This window comes from Opisthocomus hoazin, chromosome Z (genome assembly GCF_030867145.1).
Source record: "Opisthocomus hoazin isolate bOpiHoa1 chromosome Z, bOpiHoa1.hap1, whole genome shotgun sequence".
NCBI lineage: Eukaryota > Metazoa > Chordata > Aves > Opisthocomiformes > Opisthocomidae > Opisthocomus > Opisthocomus hoazin.
Window position 1 is genome coordinate 90,543,173 of NC_134454.1, and position 22,311 is coordinate 90,565,483.

Sequence of the window (22,311 nt, forward strand, 5' to 3'; positions counted from 1 at the left end):
TCGCATGATTAAATGGAGGCACGTCGCTGTGAGAAAATACCAAATTTTCATGAGACAAATGAAACTGTAGAAAGGACTACTTCTGTAGACGTTATTTCATTTTAAAATCTCCCAAATGGCTGTCAGTTTATTTGTAGGAAAACATTGCAATTAATTGCGCTTCCACCAGTAATGGGGGGGAAGGCAAAAATATTTAAGGTGGTCTTTTTCCCCCTCCCACCTGGAGATTCTGAGGAGGGATGTTGCTGGGGGGGGCGACGGGTGGAATGTTGTTGGTTTGGGGTTTTTTTTTTGTTGGTGGTGGTGGTTTGGGTTTTTTTTTTGGTGGTGGTGGTGGTTTGGGGTTGATTTTTTTTTTTTGGTGGTGGTGGTTTGGGGTTGTTTTTTTTTGGTGGTGGTGGTTTGGGGTTGTTTTTTTTTTTTTGGTGGTGGTGGTTTGGGGTTGTTTTTTTTTTTGTGGTGGTGGTTTGGGGTTTGTTTTTTTTGGTGGTGGTGGTTTGGGGTGGGTTTTTTTGGTGGTGGTGGTTTGGGGTTTTCTTTTTGGTGGTGGTGGTTTGGGGTTTTTTTTTTTTGTGGTGGCGGTTTGGGGGTTTTTTAGTTTCTTGGTTTTCAGGTTTTTTTGAGGTGGAAAATCGTACGCTGCAGCAGTGAGTCGGAGAGCGACTGCCGTGCGCCAGATTGCGAATGCAACTCTGTAAGAACATTTCCCACCCTGTTCTGGCTGGAGCGTGTTGTGTGGTTAACAAAGCCTTAGCTCCTCGACATCTGGGTGCCGGCGCAGCGGGGTCAGCGCTCGGCGTTCGCCTGGCTGCGAGCCTGTGTGCCGAGGCACTGCTGCCGCGCTGGCTCCGGGGTTGCCGGCGGCCCAAGGTGTCGCCGCGTGCTGCCAGCAACGCCGCTCGTCCCCGCGCGGGACGGGGCCAGAGCTGCGGGCGCCCGCTGGTTCGGGGCGCGCTGGTTCGGGTTGGGACGTGGAAGTTCTGCTGAGCCAGGCGGGTGGTGTGAAGGATGCTCCAAGATTGGGGTTCTAGCGAAGGGTTAACGTCATATCGCTGTCGTCAACGGCACGGCGGGCCCCCCGGTTTAATTTCCTCCTGGAAGCAGCACCTGTGTTCGCTCTTCCTTTCTTCCTCGCCTGGGAGCCGTGGCTGGCGTGGACAGCGCGGCCGGGGTCAGCGCCTCGCCTATTGATCAGCATCCCGCCGTCCCCTGCTCCAGCATCTGCTCCGCCGGCCGCTCCGGCGCCTGCTGCCGCGCGGCGGAATGGAAATCCATAACCAGAGCTGTGCTCATCCAAGCAGGGGAAGAAACTAAATTAAATGGTATAAAACCATCTTGGATCGGGAGTTGGTGCCAATTCATCTTGATCCGAGATGTCACAGCGGGCTCCGTGCGAGCACCTGGGCCGGGAGCTGCCATCAGTCACCGGCAGCGATGCCCCTCGGCAGGGGCACCCCGGGAAGCGGGGCTGCCGGGCACCCGCTGGCGGCCCTCGGGTGCCGGGGCAGAGGCTGCTGCAGCCGGGCGCAGCGCGCAGGGCGGCCGTATGCAAATGCTAACGAGAAGCTGGGGGCTGCAGATGGCGGGAGGGGGACGAGCCCTGGCTGAGCAATTAAAACTGTTACGTTTCTTGCTTTGTCTGTTACAGCCCGTTTTCATCCCCCTTCCTCTGAAGGCAGTTACTATTGATTTTTTTTCTTTCTTTTTCTCTCCTCCCCCACCACTGTTAAGCTTTCTGTTGTTTTTCTTTCCTTTTGGCCGGCACATCGCTGTCACAGCCGCAGCGTGGTTGCCCGGACAAGGGTGGTCTCCTAACGCAGCTTCTGAAATCTGGGGAAGGTTTCGCCTGCTGTCGAGCCACGTGAATGTCATTAGCAGAGCGCGCCGTAGTGTGACTCCCTAATTCACCCGGCATTAATCTCCCGGGCCGAGAAGTCTCGCTCAGTGCCGGGTGGTGCCTTCCGACTTCTCGGCAAAGGCTGAGCAGCGGCGTGCGGTACGGAGGATTAGGGCTTCAGTATTTTTGTAGGATGTGTAGCAGGGCGTTTCCTAGTATGCTCTGAATTTGCGTTGTAGGTAAAAGTGAACTCTGCTTGTCAGAGTAAATGAACACAGTATTTTCATTGCAGTCAATTTCTTCTAATATTTTGTTTCTTTACTGAAAAAAAAAAAAACCCAAACTTCATCTGCTTAGTGAAATTAAAAATCCCTGGGCTGTATTAGTCTAATGAGGTAAATTTCAGCTTTGTTTAAAATCCATAAAACAGTGGGCTTTTTCCACTGTTTTTGAGAATGTTTGTTAAAATACTGTATGTGGTGTTGTAACGTACAAAAACACTATTTCTGTTTAATGGCATACACTGTTGTGCTGAAATTCAGTAAGAATTTGAATGTGATGGTAGCTCCTAAACCAAAAAGATGATTTTATATAATACAAATAAGTTATCCTAAAAATTTTTTTATTTTTTTTTTAAATACAACTTGTTATGCAAATTCAAAATTAACAAGAAGCAAACCAAAAACCAGCCTTCACAGAAAGGAGACAGGCACAGAATTCCACAGATCTGTTATCAAGCGAGCAAATGAAACCGTGAAATGGGACAGTTTTCTGGTGGCTCTTTTCTCTGAGATCTTCACCGGTTTTGAAGGGTGGGATTGGTTGAAGACAGATTGTCCAGTGGGGGGGTGTTTATATTTTTCCCATGCATTGTAGGCTTGCAGAAGTGGAATGGAATCATCTCCAGCAGCCGAAAATCCTGGCAACAGCAGGAACAGTCCTGAAGACGTGATTTCAGTTAAACGGAAACGTCTTTTGTTTTCTCTGGGAAACATGGTGTTGTTTGGAGTATTAAAGAACAATCCCTCCTTTTGATTTTTATCATATTTCTTACTTTTCATTTTAGGTTGTCTCTCTGGTCTCCCACAAACAAAAAAGATATCTACGTCCTATGAAGAGAGGCGGAAGCAAGCCACGGCCATCGTCCTGCTGGGGGTGATCGGAGCAGAATTTGGAGCTGAAATCGAACCTCCAAAACTTCTCACTCGGCCACGTAGTTCCAGTCAAATTCCCGAGGGATTTGGACTGACTAGCGGTGGATCGAACTATTCCTTGGCAAGACACACGTGTGAGTATCCTGAGCAGTGGTTTCCCTTGCTCTGCTGCTGGGGCCAGACAGGCAGGAAGGGGTGTGGTGTTATCAGCTCAGTTCATTTAAAATATCCCGTCACTGGAAAAGATCAAGATTAGGAGTTCTGAACACACAATGAGCAACGCTATAATCGGAGGCTGCCAAGAAGTCAGTGCTGGTGGAGCGAGCGGTGGAGCTGGTGACTGGGCGTGGGATTTGCAGTGGTGCTGCTGGGAGGGAGGCACTGACCGTGGGCAAACCGGTCCGGCACCGGCTGGCATGGGCCAGCTCTTCAGCTGCAATTCTGACGTCCTTTATTCGTCTCCCAGTTAAACCGAAACACTTGCATTTAAGACTGCATTTATGTAATTGTTTCTCTTTGTTTTTGTAATCCTGAAAACATTCCTTGGGTTAGTTGAGAGAGAGGGAGGAGACCGTCAGCGCTAGTCCTGCCTGCTCCTTTGATGAGGCTTCGTTTTCAGCACTTGGGAGGTCTTGCTCTGAGTGGAGTCGTTCTCCGAGTAACTGAGCACTGGCGAGTTTGCTGTCTTCCCACACGCGCCTTGGGGGGTGTGGGTCCGCAGGCTGGAGACAAACATACTTGGTGATGAGGGCGGGGGAACCATGCAAGGTGTCTGATGTAAAAATCAGACAGGTGAATTTAATAGAAAATGGTGGAATTCGAGGTGTGCTCTACACAGTGTTACATTGTGGTCCTCTGCCAGGATTAGTACCGTGGTGTTGCTGTAAATATCCTTAGTAAATGCGACCTTGTCAAAGGTGCTTGCATGCCTGTGCATTGGTTATTCAATGTTAGCACTGAAAAATCTAGTAGAAGCAAACGCAAGTGCAGTGCCCTGTGCTCATACGATGCTTGTGGCCAGGTTCCTGAGCACGCTGGTGTGTGTGTGTTTTATGTTGAGTCTGGCAGAAGTCCCCTGTGTCATCTCTGTAAGATCTCTCTGAAGTGCTGCCGGTATTGCTTGGAAAGCCATCCACTATCTGATTAGCTATAAAACAATTCCACAGCAGTGGATTTCTCCTCCTGCACTAGTTCAGTCTTCACCCAACACCCAAGTGCCTTTGAGAAGTGGAAAAAAAAAATGATTGCAAGCCAGTGTATTGTGTGGGCTCAGAGCTGTTACGGGGGGAGCGCTGGTAGTAACGATGAGAGGGGACCGTCCTGCCGTCGGGAGCCCTGGTCACACGAGCTGCAACGCTTCCTTCCAAGGAGCACTGTGCAGTGCATCAAGGCTGAGAAGGGGTTGGAGGAACGCTGACGGTCTCACAGAGCAGCGTTCTGTCTGTTGAGCACCAGGAGTCTTGAAGGCCTCATCCAGCACACTGTGCTTTGGGCTGGTTCTGTTTCTTACCTTTCTGCTGCTTGTACTGGAGAGTAGTCTCACTCCAGTGTCAGTACCAGGCTGCAAAGACGTCTGGTCAGAAAAAGTGCAAAATTTATTCTGTTTTTTTTTCCTAGTCATTTTTTACTCCAACTCATTTTCCTACAAAATATGCAGATTGTGAGTTTCATAATGGTGACAGATTTTGTATTTTTGTTTTAATGAAGTGCAGGGAAGGTGCTGCCTGCTTACTTACACATTAGCGTAGTACCGTAGCAGGGTAGGTAAGCGTAGCTTCGTTACTGTACCTACTGCTCAAACGCATCGTGGGCCGTGCCCTTTTGGGCTTGTTCAGCCTGAAGAGGAGAAGGCTGAGAGGGGACCTAATATATACTTAGAAATGTCTGCAGGGTGGGTGTCAGGAGGATGGGGCCAAGCTCTTTTCAGTGGTGCCCAGCGACAGGACAAGGGGCAACGGGCACAAACTGAAGCAGAGGAAGCTCCAGCTGAAGATGAGGAAGAACTTCTTCCCTCTGAGGGTGACGGAGCCCTGGCCCAGGCTGCCCAGGGAGGCTGTGGAGTCTCCTTCTCTGGAGATATTCCAGCCCCGCCTGGACGCGGTGCTGTGCAGCCTGCTGTGGGTGACCCTGCTTGGGCAGGGGGTTGGGCTGGGTGACCCCCAGAGGTCCCTTCCAACCCCTGCCATGCTGTGATTCTGCTGAGGCCTGTGGCATGGGGTGGTGTGCACCTGTGTGGATTGACTCCCTTAGCCTCGAGGAAGGGCGGTGGGGAGCAGCCTGCCCACGGGGAGCGGGCCCGTGCCCACGCAGCTCCGCGCCATGCCTGGGGCTTGGCCGGGAGGGAGGGTGTTAGCTGGCACCAGCAGCACGGGGCTAGCAGCCGTTTCCACTGCGTTGCAGAAGGTCGTGCTCAGAAGCTCAAGAGCTTCGTGGAGCACTGCTGAAGTCACTGGTGTAGGCACAACCTCCATCTTCCACGCAGTACATGGCTGGAATTCATCTTCCGTGGAGCGTGGCGCTGCTTCCGCTGACTTTGGAACGGCAAAGGAAAGGCCCCGCACGGTGCTCGCTCCTGAGAAGCGTGCAGTGCTGGCTGGGACGGTGTGGCCGTGCAGGGCTGGCTGTGCAGCGCTGCACAGACCGAGCCGTGTTTCTCAGAAGCCTGGGGACAGGCCGTGCTGGGTGGCTGCCCTGGAGCCCCTCTCGAGCAGTGCGTCCTTGCCTCGGCGCCCTGCCAGGGGCTGCTGGCGTGGGCAGAGCCGGGGGCTGCTGCCCGCCGGTGTGACAGCGTTCCCGGGAGCCGCGGCTCGGGGTGCCGCTCCTCCCCGTCGGCCGAAGGCGGGATACTGTTTAGGAATCATGTTTTGTTATCATAAACTGAAGCTGTATGCTGTGAGGGGTCCGGAGTGATGGGGGAGATGGCACAAAGCCTAAAATCACAATATTTTCCGTTTCAAAAGAAGTTATCAAAATGAATTGCTTCATTTACACTGTTAAAATATACAGAGTTTTTGCTGTACAAATCATGCACGTTGTGCTGTACTGTATTTACAAAAATAATAGTTGTGATAGTGCCTTTTTGAGAGGGTGGAATTCTCTAGAAATCCACGTGGTGACCTTGCCTGACATCCCGCATTAATCTCTGTTGACCTTACAAATAGTTCATGAGATATTTAATTATAAAATGGCACCCAGAGAATATCTCATTACCGATGCACCACATCGCGCTTAAACTGCAGCTAATGCTGTGTTTATGAAGTTAATGGGCTGATAAATCTGAATGACTGCTCTGTCCTGAATATGAAAATACCTGATTCTGTTGTTACTGCGGCGTATTTTTCAAAGCATCTGCCATCAGTGTAGTTATTAATGAGAAGCGTGTTGCCCTTTCGCGCAGCCGGTCTCACGTGCGACAGCGCGTTCCCGGCGTGACGGCAGTGATACCGCTTTTGCAGGCTGTGTGTGCGAGCTTCATCCGGAGCCGGTGCTGGGGCTTCCGTGTCCCGGAACCCGCGGCAGTCGCCCGGGTTCTGCTGCTTGCTGGGGTAAAGCAGCTCGCCAGCGGCTGGGTTCCCGGCGCAGGCTCAGGGAACCGTTGTTCATTTTTTAATTATAATGTCTCAAATTCAACGCAGCTGACCGCCTTGGCTGTTGGGCCAGGGGGAAACCAAGTGAAATTTTGTAATAGAAATACACCCATCTGCATAATTGTGTAGGGGTGCCTGGTGGTGGGATGCTTTTTCCGTTACAGAGCCACTTTTGTGTAGTGTCCCAAACGTATTTAATCTGAAAACAGAATTTAACGCGGGCTAAACTTGGAGCTCTTGGGGAACATAGGATATTTTTACTCGGTCAGCTACCCTGTAACAGTTTCAGATGTCTCTTGATCCATTAGTTCCGTATGGTGACAATATTGAAATCGCCGCTCCCGGCGAGGAGGAGAGAAGCCCTGTGAGGAGGAGGTGGCTCCCGCAGGCTGCGGAGCCGACGGGCTGAGCTGGCAGCGGCGGTTAGCACGGGCGAGCGCGGCGTCACCGCGTCCAGCAGCAATAAATCAGCGGAGCACCTCAACAGCAGCCTTTCGGAGCACATTAGGCACACTGGCTCGGTAACTTAATTTAAACAAAACCACAACAGCGTGATTAAAGCGAAGAACTGATTTTATTGCTCACAGTGAGCCTGCTAACCCTGCGTGCCATTTTGTCGGCTGTGATTTTATGCTACTCAGATTTGCATGGATCCTGTGGTTCGTGGCGTTATTCTCCTTATTTGGGGCCTTACGGTTCAGTCAGCATGCTGTGAAATTCAGTGTACTCGTAGGTCTAAAGCGTGCTATTTCCTGAGTTGGTGTGATTAGATCAGTGTCTTGAGCAGAATTTTGTCCCTGAAGGGGGGGAAAAAAAAAAGGAAAAATGGTGCTTTATGAAAATCTATATCTTAGCCTCAGAGATTATATTTAGAAAAAATAGTCAGTCTGCGTGGCAGAAAACGGTCAATCTTTGTGGCAGATATTATGCCCGAATTTAAATCTGTTTTTTGGATTCAGCAACAAAATCAAATCTTAAAAATGAAGTTCAGCTTTTTCCCCAAATCTTACAGAAGGTGAGTGACATGAATTCTATTTTTTTATTCAGACATTTCCTTCCTGTGTTTTTAACATCCCAGCTGGTGTAGCGGGTTGGGTCTCGGTGAACGGAAACCTCTCTCTGTTGGGTTTGGGCTATGGGGAAGGCTCAGCACCAGACGAGACCCCGCAGTTATGTTTCCCATCCGTCTGGACGCCTCCGTAAGCGAAGGCTCGACTTGGTGACTGATACCCCGTTTGGGGTAATAAAAATTCCAGTTCCTGTGTTTGTCCTCCACCGTCAGCTTTCCAGAGGCTGCAGGCTGCTCGGATGAGCCTGCCGAGAAGGGTCTTGGTGACGGCCGGCCGTAACCACGTTTGTGTTCATCGGCCTTTGTCGGCTTTCTGTTTCCAAACGGTCAAGCGCAGCCTCTCGTATCAAATACTGGGCAAAACGAGACCCCATCCACCTGAGAACACTTGCGGTTTTGTCTAAACCAGCCCAGGCTTGTCGCCTGACGCACACCGAGGTGGTAAATCCAAGCAGTTCAAGCTCAGCCTTCAGCACCGCTCCTCCGCGGGTCGCACCGGTCGCAGGCTGCGGTTTCACGGTGATCCCCACGCTCACCCCGTTAAGCGAGCGGAGAGGGCCCGTCCTCGGGGCGAGCCGGCGCCGTGCCACGAAGCGGGCTTTACGCCGGGTGGGCAGGCGCGTGCGTGTCCCGCCGTGCCTGGAGCTGGTGCCCGCTGCCCACGGGCCCCGCGCTGAGCACCGCGGGTCCATCCCTGTCTCCCGCGCTCTTCCTTGGTGAGGCTCGGGTCCGCTTTGCCAGCAGCTGAGCGTTTGCAGGAGCAGCAGGTCTTCGGGGAAGCTGATTTACAGAATCACAGAATAGTAGGGGTTGGAAGGGACCTCTGTGGGTCACCCAGCCCAACCCCCTGCCCAAGCAGGGTCACCCAGAGCAGGCTGCACAGGACCTTGTCCAGGCGGGTCTTGAATATCTCCAGAGAAGGAGACTCCACAGCCTCCCTGGGCAGCCTGGGCCAGGGCTCCGGCACCCTCAGAGGGAAGAAGTTCTTCCTCCTGTTCAGACGGAACTTCCTGTGCCTCAGTTTGTGCCCACTGCCCCTTGTCCTGAAAGGTGCAAGGTTCGGTGTAGTGCCTTGTTTAATGTGCAAGTACCTTGTTTAAGGTGCAAGGTTCGGTGTAGTGCCAAATATCCTGAAAAATCTGCTCTACAAATGTCAGATACGAGTGCGGTTTTTTTAAGCTTAAAGGGACAATGTTATTCCCATTTTACAGATGAGGAACAGAAGGCTTGCTTGTAGAAAGATGTGAGGATGACTCCTCAGATACTTGATATCATGAAGATATAACAGAGCATCGCAGGCTTTGAAGACACTGCTGCTGCCAGCACAGTCAAGAGATGGTTGTTTTCTGCAGTTGTTGGGAAAATGGGTGGTCGGGCAGGTGCGGGGACTGTGTAATGTCCGATGGAGAGGTACGGAGAGCACAGGCGTGGTGGCGTTGGTGGTGTGGATTTATGGTGGTGGACGGCTGAGAGACAGTTCAAGTGGGATCCTCTCATTTTGGTCCGGACACAAGAGCTCCCTGCTGACGTCCCAGAACCCCTTCCCTGCTCCAGTCGTGTCTGACTTGAGCCCCCCGTGCTCCGAAATGTGCCTGGAGTGCCTCGTGCTGCACCGGGACCCGAGGGATCAGCCTTGTGGGGTCAGGTCCAGCCCCCTGCTCTCCACAGCCCTTCCTCGAGCCCAGTGAGACACGTAACGTTGCTGGAAGCCGCACGGCTTTGTGGGGTGTGTAATTCCTGCTTTACACTTTTATAACTTCAGGCTTACAGCCACGCGTTTCCATGTCCTGAGGGACATGTGTGTACGGGAAGCGGCCGTGGTTCAAGAGGAGAGTACCTGCCCCAGTAAACATAACATCAGGCTAGCGGGGCGCACCACGAGTAATTGGAATGCTTTTTTATTTCCACATTTTATGTCTGTGTGTCTGGACTGCTTGGCAGCAGGAGTTCTGTGGAGATGGCAGCCCCGTGGCGAGCGGTTCTCCCGACCTGCCAGGCTTGCTCTGTGTGCCACCCCAAGGCAGTAGCAGAGGTGCCCACCCCGTCAGCGGGGCTCCCCGCTCCTCCCCGTCTCCCCAGGGACTGTCTTTATCAGCAGTCCTTGCCTCGGAGCAGCTGAACATTTAAAAGCTGTTTCTGTGATCCCAATTTTTGCATTTAGGTAGGAAATTCAGAAAAATTCATACTTTTTGTGGTGGGTTTTTTTTTGTTTTTTTTTTTACTTGCACAGCTTTTTTGCTTATTTTTTGTTGAGAAGTTTATTCTCTAAGAAACAGAACTGATGCTGCCAGTACTGTGCGCAGCTGGAGGAAGGTACGGCTGCAGTGCCAGGGACAGGTAACACAGGGAAGCAAAGCAGGGGTGCTTACCTGTTGTCTGTGCTAGGTCACAGAATATCACAGAATAGTAGGGGTTGGAAGGGACCTCTGTGGGTCACCCAGTCCAACCCTCCTGCCGAAGCAGGGTCACCTACAGCAGGCTGCACAGGACCTCGTCGTTTTTAGGTTTTGCAGCCGTGGTTCATAATTGCAATAGACGTTTTCTGGCCGCAGAGCGCCGTGATCGGGTGTATCAGCTGAGATTCATTCTTTCCTTCCTGAGGTGGGTGGTGAAAGGTCCTCTCTAGTGGAATCTGATTACAATTTCCATTTTGCACAAACAGCCAGCCGGCTGGGAGGCTGATGAAATGCACTGAGTGCTGTCAATGGCACAACAAGCAATAACAGTCCTCAGTAAGACAGATCATGTGCAGAGTCTAGGTTACCGTTCCATACTGGTCACACGTGTTCTAGCTGGCGTAGCTGTCCTAAAGGGAAAAGAAGAATTCTTTCCCTGAAAAAATCGTTGGTTTATTTTGCTGTGTTTTGTGTGGCTGATACGTGCTCTTAAATTAATGTCACATTTAAAGATGGTGTCTGTCACGGCAGGTGAGTTGTATTTAAATGTTGCAGAGGGCTTAAACAACCAGCAAGCAAGACTGTGTTTGAAGATTCAATTACACCGTCTACGTGCAATATTACCAACTGAAAATATGTTTTCTTCATATGCCAAATAGGAAAACCAAACTACGTATGCTTTTGGCTGTTCAGTGTCTGCATCTAAGAAAACAGTGCCCAAACATTGTCAGTCAATAGTCTGCATGTTTCAAAAGAACACTTTAGAGTAACTTTTTTATGAACTGCTGCTTCATAAGCTGTGACAAGTCAATATATCAGTCTGTGTTCGCCTTTGTAATGAGCGAGATGAAGAGAAACTGAGAAACTGATTGAATTCACCGTACGAATTAACATTACTGCCTCATTAGGGTTGCAGGCGCCAAGCTAAGCATCCTTACCTTAAAAAAACAGGAGAGGAATCGGAGTTGTACTGTCTTAGAGATGTGTGATAAGAATAACCTCAAACCCAGGAAAACACCTGTGAGACATTAGACTTACTCATTTTAGGACAGAGAAATTTGGAGAAGATGTACGAAAATAATCAGCATGTTGTTGTTTTTGAGGCAGCCAGCAGGGATTTGGGTTTACAATGGGTGGATGGGTTAGTGCTTAGTATTAGAAACCTTGGAAATCATTTCTCTTAACTGTTTTGGAGTTTCCCTGGACCTTTTCTTTAATACATAGCCTTTGCTGAGAGGTTTTGCTTTCATTGGGAAGAAGGTGGGATTTGCTGAGTAGGAAAGGTGCGAGTATCGTAGCTGTCGTGTTGTTGCCCTTGTCCCTCAGGGCGGCACCAGCCGGGTGTCAGCAGGAGGGCTCTGGTGCCAAGCTGTGCTCCTGCTGCCAGAGCCCCGCCAGCGCTAGGGACGCGGTCACTTCAGGGGGCTGCCGCCGCTCCCCTCTTGCTTCTCCAGCTCTTCGCCCAGGTCACTGCACTGCTCCAGCACCGAGCACGTGGGTCTGGCCCGGGGAGCTCGTTGCTAGAAGGTGTCAGCAGGGTTGGGCATTGATGGACTAACAAGAAGTAGTGAAAACTCCAGTAGATGTAGGAGATGCTGGAGCTTATAAGCCTTCATGCAGTCCAGCCTGCTGACCAGCAGGGAATGGGAGCCCAGGGGTTTGGGGCAGTTCCCCCCTCTGCTTGTCTGCAGCAGGGCCTGTTTCAATATCAGTGGCTTACGGCGATAATCCTGGATGAGCAGTCTTTCCAGTCATCCAAAGTGGCACGTCTTGTCTTTGTGCGTATGCGAGTGCATATGTGTGACTGTAAATTTTGAAGTGTTTTATTTTACACGTAGTGTATCAGTGTTAGTTTCCAACTTTTCATCGTGTATGTGCTCTTCCCAGGTAGGCAGCAGAGTTGCATCGTTGTGCAGCTGGCTGTACTAAGCACTTATGGGCTTGTTTAAGTGTATACATCCCTTGTTCACTTCGAACTTCTTAAATTTTATGTTTCATAAGCGTTTGCATTTATCTCTGTGAAATGTCATAGCCTAAGAGCACACAGTCAACTCAAACGTGTGTGACGTGAGTGTCATGTTGGGCATCATCTCCGAGGTGATGGCTCACAGCTGCTTGGAGTAAATTGCTGTCAAGAACAGCAGTAAAAATTAGAGAATCATAGAACAGCCCAGACTGGAAGGGACCTTGGAAGAGCATCTGGTCCAACCTTTTGTGGGAAAAGGAGCCTAGATGCGACTATCTAGCACCCTGTCCAGCTGTATCTTGAAAACCTCCGGCAATGGGGACTCCACTGTGTCCCTGTGGAGGTTGTTCCAGTGAAGGATTTTTCTCATTTTTTTTTTTTTTAAAAAAAAAAAGGTCTGTTTTATGTCACTATAAAACCTCTCATGGTGCAACTTGTACCTGTTGCCTCTTGCCTTCTCCATGTGGCTCCCTGTGAAGAGAGACCTTCTGTCCTCTTTGTAGCCACCCTTTGAGTACTGGAACGTTGTGATGAGGTCCCCCTGAGCCTGCTCATCTCCAGGGAGAAGAGACCCGACTCCTTCAGCCAGTCCTTCACCTAGCCCTTGTGTCCCTCGCGGCGTAAAGAGGATGGCTCATTGTCTAGGAGTACAATTTCAACTGAGCAATCCGCCAGCACCAGCACGGGGTGACACCGCGGTGAGCTCTTTGGGAGATGGGTGTGTTGGACAGCTGATCGCTGCGTTTGCCGTTACCTTTCTGTTGCTGTAGTTACTGGTTTAGCATAAGAGATGTTATTGCCAGCATCTTTGTTTCAGGCTGTGGCTTGGACAGGTGGTAATGTAAAATGTGCTACAATAGCCAAAAAAACCCAGGAACCCTTGGAGAGCTTTGATTTCAGCTTCCAAACTGCTCAGGTACACACAGACGTAACCCCTTGCTCCAGGAATGCCCGGGCACTCAGACTTTATTTTGTCCAAAAAGAAATCTGGTTGCATCAATTAGAGTTGCCCTGTAAAGACCCTGGTGACGATGGCATCGGCTGCAACGTGGACCTGCTGTAGGCGTGCTGCCAAAAGTGAGGGGACAGGCACCTCTGGGGTGGCAGAGCCTGGGGAGAGGGAGCAGCCGAAAACAGTCGGGCTGCCACGTAGGGCTCACGTGGCTTGGCCGTAGCTGAGAGTAAAATACACATCGGTGTTGGTACGGGTACGTTTAGGTATCGGACACGGGTGCTGTGGAGAAGGTTAGGTTGTGATCCCCGACTCCTACAAGTTGTTGCGTTGACTTGACTGATTTTCTTGTCCTTGTGCATCTTCCACTGTCGCGTAGGTCACAGGTTGTCCAGACTGCTTACAAAAATTCATTACAATTGTGTGTAACAGGAGAAAACTTCTGAGGTTAAACTACAGTTTGGTCATCACTGTGATGGAAAAAAACAGCTACTTCCTATGAAATGATGGTCATTTTTATGGAAATAGCTTTATTTAGAAAACATTATGTAATTTAGGTTAAAATAAATAGCGTGGTTTAATGGAATTACGCAATTAACAGGAATGAAAATACAAAGTTTAATGCACCGTTATGACCCGAGTCATATTGGCTTTCTCCTTCCTGCTAGATTATAAACAAATTTTGGATTAAAATAACGATAGTTTACTCTTTCTATAGCACTGTAATACAATTTCATAGTTAGAGGAAGAATGCATTTGAGCCAGCGTAGTTGGGTTTTCTCTGTAAATTGAAACAAGTCTGATCTGAAACTCATTTACTGTCTTGGAACAGAATTGATCTTGCTTTCACCTTTGATTCCCCCACTGCAGATTCTGAGAGGAAGAAAAATGGCGTTGTTAGGCCAGTTTAACTGGGCCGGAGTGAGACTGGAAAGGCTGGGAAACCAGCGCTTAGAAACACTTGCTGCTTTTTGCTCTGCCTGCCTTCCTAATGCATTCTGTAAAATCTTGCAGAATTTTGAGAGGGGCAGCGTTTGGCCCCACTCACAAATATTCTTTGCTGTCTGCTCGCTTAATGCAAAAAGCAATATGTATTACGCTGTTTAATAGAAATGCTGGGGATTTACTGCGTGTAGGATTGGTTCTTCTGACCTGTTAAACCTTGGGTAAATTTATGGAATTTACATAGATCATTAACGCGGAGAGAAGGTTCCCCTTACTGCTAAATAACATTACTGATGTGTTTAGGTCTTCTCAGTGGACGGACGCTTCCGTTCTCATCAGAGACGAGGCAAAGAAAATGACTTTTTTTTTCTTATATTGTTAAAAAATGAGATCTTAACTGTCCTGTAAAGCACCAAGTTGTCTGTCTGCCGCAGATCCATACCATTTTCAAAACCATGCGAGGTTGTGATAGATTCCAGGGCAAACTTCGCATCCTCGTGGGGACGGAGGGCGGGCAGGAAGCCGGAGGCACGGTGGGACAGCAGCGCGGGCGTAGGGGCTGCAGAATCATCTCTGCTCCAGCTACCCGTCTTCCAGCATCTGTACCTCTGCAGACATTCACCTTTTCGATCCAAGTGAGAAAAAGGACTTGCAGCAGGAGATAAATATCATCTTAAATGTACGTTTTTGCTAATTCCAGCTTTTTCTCGTTTTTCAGCTCGTGAGAGCCTCAAGTAACAACGTAGGTTTCCCGACAAAAGAAGCAGGGATTCCTTTAGCTATTTTTCCAACTCTGTTACTTCTTGCATGTTCCTGATGGAAGGGTCTGTCCCTCGGCCCCGCGCGAAGCCGAAGCTCCGGCGGCTGCGTGCGGAGCGGCGAGCCCGGGAGCGGGAGCTGTGTCTCTCCCTTGGCAGTGGCTATCGATCGCCGGCACGGCGAATGTCCGATTGTGCTCGGCCGCCCCGGGAAACCTCACCGCATCGGGAATATTCAGCATTAATTCCGAGTCGTTGCCCAGCGGGTGAAGCAGCGCCGGGCGACCGGCCGGCCCCGGGATCCAGCGAGCCGCCCGGAGAAGCCTGGCCGCTGCCCTGGCCGCTGGGCAGGACACAACGGCTGCGAGGTCCCTGCTGCTCCCGCCCGGGCAGCGCTGCCGGGCTTCGGCGCTGTCCCTCGGGCTGGCCGGGACCAACCAGTTATTTCTTTTATTATTTTTCAGCCTCTTTCTATTTCTCCTTTTATCCAGGAGCAACTCAAATGCATTTCTAAATTGTTTTTTTTTTACTTTGAATAAAATGCAGTCTCGTTGCTGTCATCTGCAGTAGCTGCTCAGCTTCCGAGCGTACGGTGAGACCCTGCTTTTGCCGAGAAGCTCCTGACTACTGACTCCTGGCAGTCCTGGCATTGCCCTTAGAAGTTGCAGGCACTGCATCTGTTGTGAGAGTGGTGCTTAACTGGCTGGAGGGGGTCGTCAGCAAAAGGGAAGCCTCTCCTAACCCAAGTTCAGCTGAAAAAATGGAAGCGTCAGAATTATATTCAAGACCAGGAAAAATGCTGAAATTGAATTCTGTAAAAATTGGGAAATTTGACATCGTGATTGGGGGAAGAAAAAAATCTTTTCATCATTACTTCTTTAGAAAAACTTCTTCAAATAATATGACTAGCTGATTTTTAATTTAGGCCTAAAAATATCCTCTGGTTTTATACCTGTCTGAAAGATGAGAGAAGATGCATAATAAAAATTTACTGTGCTAGAAGTAGGAAGGGATTCAGGGATACTTTAACCCAGTTGTCCAAATTTTTTATATTTCTGTCTTTCTGTGGACATTTCACACAGATATACGTCAAATCAGGAAAAAAACCTCCAGAAAGGGTCACAATTGGGTTTAATTTCTTGTAGAAAAATGTTGTGCCCACAGACACACGGAGAGAGGGCAGACTGAAAAAAAATAGAGCTATGATTCTTCTTTTTTTTTTAATAAAATTGGAGCAAGATGCAAAGCAAGTTAAATCATGTTCTTGGAGTCCATCATTTAGTTGGAACTTGATCTCGTGGCAAATTACAAGAGTGGGAATCAGAGTTATCAGTGTCTCGTTCATGCCTGCGCTATTGATTTTCCTGAGCAAATTATTTAATTTTTTTAAATCTATCGGCAAAATGGGGATAACGATGCTGACTGATGTAATATGGTCGAAGCTCTTGAGACTCAGCAAGGGAAGACTTTTTGGAAACGCAAGGGACTACGTGCATTGAAAATAACGGATAAGCTTTAGTATTCATATCGCATTTTCATTAATGAGAAGGACAGAAGGATCAAAGCCTCTTCAAGTAGTTCTTTCTGGTAAGTTGCACCCTGATTTTTAACAAAAGGAGCTTTTTTCGGTTTGTTTTTTAATGACTTTTTCTAACAGAAGGTACATGTAAATCATCCAAACTTAGTCTTTGCTAGGGCAGATTTTTAATTATTTTTTTTCAAAGACTCTGATGGTGGTTTCCAGCAAGAAGGACAGCCCCCCTGCTTATAGGGGTCTGGGTACGCATGGAGTAGCCGAGCCCTTCCGCAGGCAGGCGGAGCAGTCCGGCTCCGCGTTGGCAGGGTCCCTGCCGTCGCACCGCCACGCTGGCCCGGGCTGCTGCCGAAAGCCCTCGACGCGGTGGGGCCCTTGCCGGTCTGAGGGCAGCGCGGGCGGGTGGGTTCGCTGGAGGGTGCCGTGCCAGCGCCCGGCGTGAGCGGGGGCCCTGCCCTGGGCGCCTGCGAGCCCCGGCTGCGCCCGGTCCTGCTCCGGCTGGGCCACTCGGAGGTGACGAGCGAAGGCTCTCGGCAGCCCCGCTCCGCAGAGCTTTTCCGGGGCTAATTACCTCTTTACTGCGCTGACTCTCATGTGACGTGTTTATTGCCTTAACTAACAACTCATTAGCTTAGTTGATGTTTTTGTCAATATTAATTCGTTCATTTAAGCCAAGTCAAAGCTTAAACAAAGATGTCCGGGCTGAGAAACGGGCAGCAGAAGGACTTTTGTTTCGTTCATCTTTTGCCTTAGCTCCGTTTTCACCAGGTAGGTGTGAGCAGGAGCAGTGCTAGGAGGATCTTATGAGAAAGGTAGGCGTATTTCATTCTAGTAACGCCTGGGGAGTCACGCTTTTTAAGAAGGTTCTTATATTTGGGATGTAAAATTCACACAAGTTAGAGCTTCGTGGCTTGCTATACACTTTGGAAAGAACCTTTCAGGTTTTTTGTTGCACTTGTGTAAGGGGTTAGTGTGAATGGACTGGAAAAGCGTGTGTGTCATTGGCTTTTCTGAGTGCTAAAAATGCCAGGCAGTTTATTTAGAAAATAAAACGAGCAACTCATACCGGACAGTTCCGAAAACTGAAGAAAAAGAGAGACCTCACCTGGAGCCCTGCGTTCAGCTCTGGAGCCCTCAGCACAAGAAGGACATGGAACTGTTGGAGCGGGTCCAAAGGAGGGCTACAAAAATGGTCCGAGGGCTGGAGCACCTCTCCTATGAGGACAGGCTGAGAGAGTTGGGCTTGTTCAGCCTGGAGAAGAGAAGGCTGCGGGGAGACCTGACTGCAGCCTTTCAGTGCTTAAAGGGAGCCGACAGGAAAGATGGGGACAATCTTTTTAGTAGAGACAGCAGTGACAGGACGAGGGGTAATGGTTTTAACTAAAACAGGGTAGGTTTAGGCTGGATAGAAGGAAGAAATTCTTTACAATGAGGGTGGTGAAACACTGGAACAGGTTGCCCAGAGAGGTAGTGGAGGCCCCAGCCCTGGAAACATTCCAGACCAGGTTGGACAGGGCTCTGAGCAACCTGATCTCGTTAGCGGTGTCCCTGCTCGCTGCGGGGGGGTTGGACTAGATGAGCTCTAGGGGTCCCTTCTGACCCAAAACTTTCTATGATTCTATGAAAACATGTTGAAATCAATAGGTTATCTTTATCACAATAGCAAGCTACATGAACATTATTAAGAGGTAAAAAAGAATTATGTAGAGGTAATGATGAATTATCTTTATCTGGGAGCATTGCTTGTTGTAGCCGTCCTTTGCATTTTTGTGTATCTAATTATTGAAAAACTAGTCTATTAAATGAAATGATTAATCGCATTTCCTCAATGCGCAGCACCTGGGTCAGAATTCAGTATGCTGGAGTTGTCCGAGACATCGTTTCTCTCGCTCTCCCACCCCCCGTACGCTTTCAGCAGGGAGGGGGATCATTGCCAGCTTCTGTTTGCTTGCAGGAGGTGACGTGAGGGGACAGTGCTGATGGCAGAGGCTCTCTTCTCCAGAAATGTCTGAATGGGCAGGACTCAGATGTGACAGAAATGACCCAAAATTCAGTTCCTTCACCTGCAGGAGATAAGTGTTTGCGCTTACACCTCTAACTGACATACTGAGTCCTTCAAAGGTGGAGATGTGTCCAGCAGTGCTTATTCTTTAAAAATGCAGAGTGCAGCTCTTCAGTCTGGAGGTCTGGAGCCTCCCCCAGTACAGGGCGTGCTCTGCCCTTTCCCGAGAGCTGCCTGCTTTATCCACCAGTGCTGGGTATCGCTGGGACAGGGAAATGGCACGGCTCAAAACAAACCACAGCGCTGCAGCTGCCCTGCCCAGAAACCGGAGAGCACTGCATCGCTAATGACAACTTTAAAAACTGTTTAGGACGTGCTTCGTGTAAGATGTGTGTGAGACCAGACTGGCAGTGGGCCTGTAAAAAATGGGCTAAGTGCATCTCCAGTTTGAATGCAGGGGCATGGCACGTTGGGGAACGACAGCAGTTGGTTTGGTGACTTATTTTTGCTGTTTCTCACTCAGTTAAGCACATCTAACATGAGCTGCTTCGAGCTGTAGCCAAGATACTGATTAGAGTGTCATCTCAGCATTGTTTATTTTAACTGATTTTCCCAAGTTTGATCTTTTAAGCTTGTTTTTTTTCTTGGACATCCTTTCAAAATCACAGAATCACAGAATGGTCAGGGTTGGAAGGGACCTCTGTGGGTCACCCAGTCCAGCCCCCTGCCCAAGCAGGGTCACCCAGAGCAGGCTGCACAGGACCTTGTGGACCTTTTTTTCTGAAGACCTTTTATTACCTATGTTAATATCACTACAGATTTTCACCATTTTCTCAGAAAGCGTCGACTGAAGAGGGAATTTTTTTATCATTCTTTCCGTTTTGATTTGTTCTCCCTTCTTTGGACGGTGTTCAGGCATGGGCCTGTTCGATTCGGATCACTGTGCCGTGTAGCCTGGTTGTCCGGTGTCAGGCTGCCCTCGCTGCTGCTGAGAACGCCGTGAAATTCTCCCAGGCAGCGACCGGCAGGGTTGCAGCGTCGCTAACGGGGTGCACGCTTCCCATGCAGAACGGCCCCCCTGCGTTCTGCTGCTTGTGGAGCTGTGCGTGGTGACGGGGAGCGTGGATACCGTTGGTCCGAGACAGCTCATGGCATCCCCTGCCTGTCCAAGTGGCGTTGGTGTCCGTGTCGGAGGACTGCTGTGGGCCGCCGTCCTGGGTTCTGTAAGAAACCTATGGCCCAGGGAGTCTCTGGGCATCACCTGAATTTCTTCCTTCTGAGGGTGACGGAGCCCTGGCCCAGGCTGCCCAGGGAGGCTGTGGAGTCTCCTTCTCTGGAGATATTCCAGCCCCGCCTGGCCGCGGTGCTGTGCAGCCTGCTGTGGGTGACCCTGCTTGGGCAGGGGGTTGGGCTGGGTGACCCACAGAGGTCCCTTCCAACCCCGACCATTCTGTGATTCTGTGATACCCGCAGAACCACGCCTTGCTGTGCTCACTGGCTTTGGAGAGGCCCTGCAGTTGCAAGCTTCTGCTCTGTCTGGGTGAGATAGAGCCTGAGTATGGTGACTTCGGCCCAGGTTTCCATACTGTGCATTCCTCAGCAGCAAGCGTCCGGAAACAGCAAGGCAAACCCGGTTCTGCCGCTCCCTGCTCACTGTCGCGCTCTCTCCCGCTCTGCCCGGCAGGCAAGGCGCTGACGTTCCTGCTGCTGCAGCCGCCCAGCCCCAAGCTGCCCGCGCACAGCACCATCCGCCGAACCGCCATCGACCTCATCGGCCGCGGCTTCACCGTCTGGGAGCCCTACATGGACGTCTCCGCCGTGCTGATGGGCCTGCTGGAGCTCTGCGCGGACGCCGAGAAACAGCTTGCAAAGTAGGTGCCTCGTTTAATCACTGGCAAATGCTTCCTTGCGTCGTTTCCGACCCGTGGCTCTAGGTTTTGCAGCAGCTCCTTCAAATCCTGACGGCCGTGGTACTTGGCGAGAAGGTGGGACAAGGGATAACTCCCTGCTTCAGGTCTGGCACTCGAACCAGTCCCACCTAATGGCGCATTTCGGGTCTGCTGTGGTCTGGCTCGGTGCGCCGTCTCGGGCGGCTCCGGTGGGCGGTCTCAGGAAGGAGACAGCTCAGCTGTGGTGGGAGAGGTGTGGTCCCTCGTGTGCTGTGGCACTGCCGAGCCGGCTTCTCCTGGAACAGGGAGTCACCCCCTCTAACACTGGGAGACGCCGAGCGCTCGGTGGGCATTGCCTGGGACCATGCGGCGTTGATCTGGTCACGTTGCTTGTGATTTTGACAGCAGAAGCTAGTCAAACATTTTTATATCTAAAATACGTCTGTCTCATCTTTAACACGCTATTTTTTTACCCTTTCTTAACTGTGAAAATAGTATTCTCAGAAGGTATTTTCCACCTGCGTGTCTGAACACGTGGATTTTTGTTCCATGGTTTCACAAGCCGTCCCGTCAGGGTGTGAGCTGTTTCGCAGAGGCGGTTATTTTAGCAACAGCATCGCTATTCGTAGCGGCAAGGTAACTTGTAGGTTTAAGGGCTGCGAAGAAATCATAAACTCAATAGACCACAGCCTGTCTCCAGGGTCAGAGAACAACTTATTAAAGTGTCCTGAATCACGATTTATATGCTATGCTGTCTTGTACCTCTGTTCTAACCTCTTTGAAAGAAAATCTTCTTTCAATTAGGTATTTGTAATTGAGGTTGGGGGAGGCAGGATGGCTGACGCTTTGACGCAAAATGCACGGAAAAAATGTAATTTGGGGGGTTTTGTGGGGGTTTTTTTGGTGCGTGGAACTCCACGTGCATATTGGTTCCATTTCTGAAAAATTACTACAACTGTATGACTCCCAGTTATATATACACAAGTATGCATGCAGTTGTTACACCTGATAGTGCCAGGTATTATCAATCACGTCATCAAATAATTATGGCCACATCAAATAATTACAGCTAAATGCATGAAGTCATTAAGACATGTGTAATAAAGGTAGCGTCTGGCCGGATTTTTAATGCATTTTGTGTGCAGATAATGGGATTCTTGGATATTAGCGTTTGGGAGTTATTCAATGTGTGTAACTTTGCAGGGCATGAGCAGCGTTTTTGTTGAGTAGCCACAGATTTTGTGATCTGAGGCCTCAATGCAGCAGATCTCAGGCGGGGCCCCGACTCTCAGGCGAACAGTCTGTACTCACACCGTTCGTCTGATTAATGAGAGCAGGGCTGTTGGCACAGGAAAAGCCTTTGCAGTGTAGTGCTTGGTTTTATTGTTGTTCGTTGTAAAATTGATCATCTCGTCTGAAACTTATTCTAAATCTCTCTGAACAATTTTTTCGCTATGTAGTTTTTATTAAAAAAAGCAAACCAGTTGAACTTGCAGAAGGAGAGGCTCTGATTTCTATGTATTATTAAAGAAAAAAAAAAAGTCACTGTAAAAAGCAACCACAGTAGGCTGTTTATATGAAATAAAACAATGATGCTATTCTTTTTGTAATTGGCTTTGAAGGCTATTTCAAGCTTCCTGCTTTTAATGGCAAACATTGAATAATATAAAGGGGCAGACATTGGTGCCACGGAGACAAGATTTTCATGTGTAGGTGCAGTGCTCTTTTATAGGAACGAATTAGTCCCCGGTTAGGACACAGGAAACGTGTTGCTCCTGCTCCAGGTGGAGGATTGCCCTCAGCAAGTAGAGATTTCCTATTTATTTGGCTGTCAGTATCAATTAGGACTGTACTACTAAGGTTCTGCAGGCATCCGTTTGGAAAATGACTTACTAAAAATATTTAAATTCCATAATAATTTTCATCACATGAAATATAGAAATCGTCGATGGTGGCTGTTGTTAAGCGACTCTGTGTTCCTGAACGCATCGGCTGTTGGCGCGTTCGCCGTTCTGCGGTTTGGCTCTGTCCTGGCGGGCTCAGCTTCGGCGCAGAACAGAAACGGAACGGTCAGCCCGTGCGCACCGCAGCGTCTGGAGTCGCCGAGGTCATCAGAATTGATTATTTAGGTGTTAATTTTCCTGCATTTCTTTGCCCAAAGCGCAGGGGTTCGTTTTTCAGCAGGTGGCATTTTGCATGATGGTGTTGCTGATCACAGAATC

General features: G+C 49.6%; 1 protein-coding gene across 2 annotated transcripts in view; it reads left to right on the forward strand.

Annotated features, from left to right (window-relative positions):
* LOC104339069 (WD repeat-containing protein 7) overlaps positions 1-22,311 on the forward strand; it is a 128,688-nt gene that overhangs the window by 67,603 nt on the left and 38,774 nt on the right. For both annotated transcript variants that reach the window (XM_075410819.1, XM_075410820.1), the window contains 2 exons: positions 2,904-3,125; positions 19,885-20,071. In XM_075410819.1, coding sequence (XP_075266934.1) covers positions 2,904-3,125; positions 19,885-20,071 — 409 coding nt within the window. The remainder of the gene's footprint in view (positions 1-2,903; positions 3,126-19,884; positions 20,072-22,311) is intronic.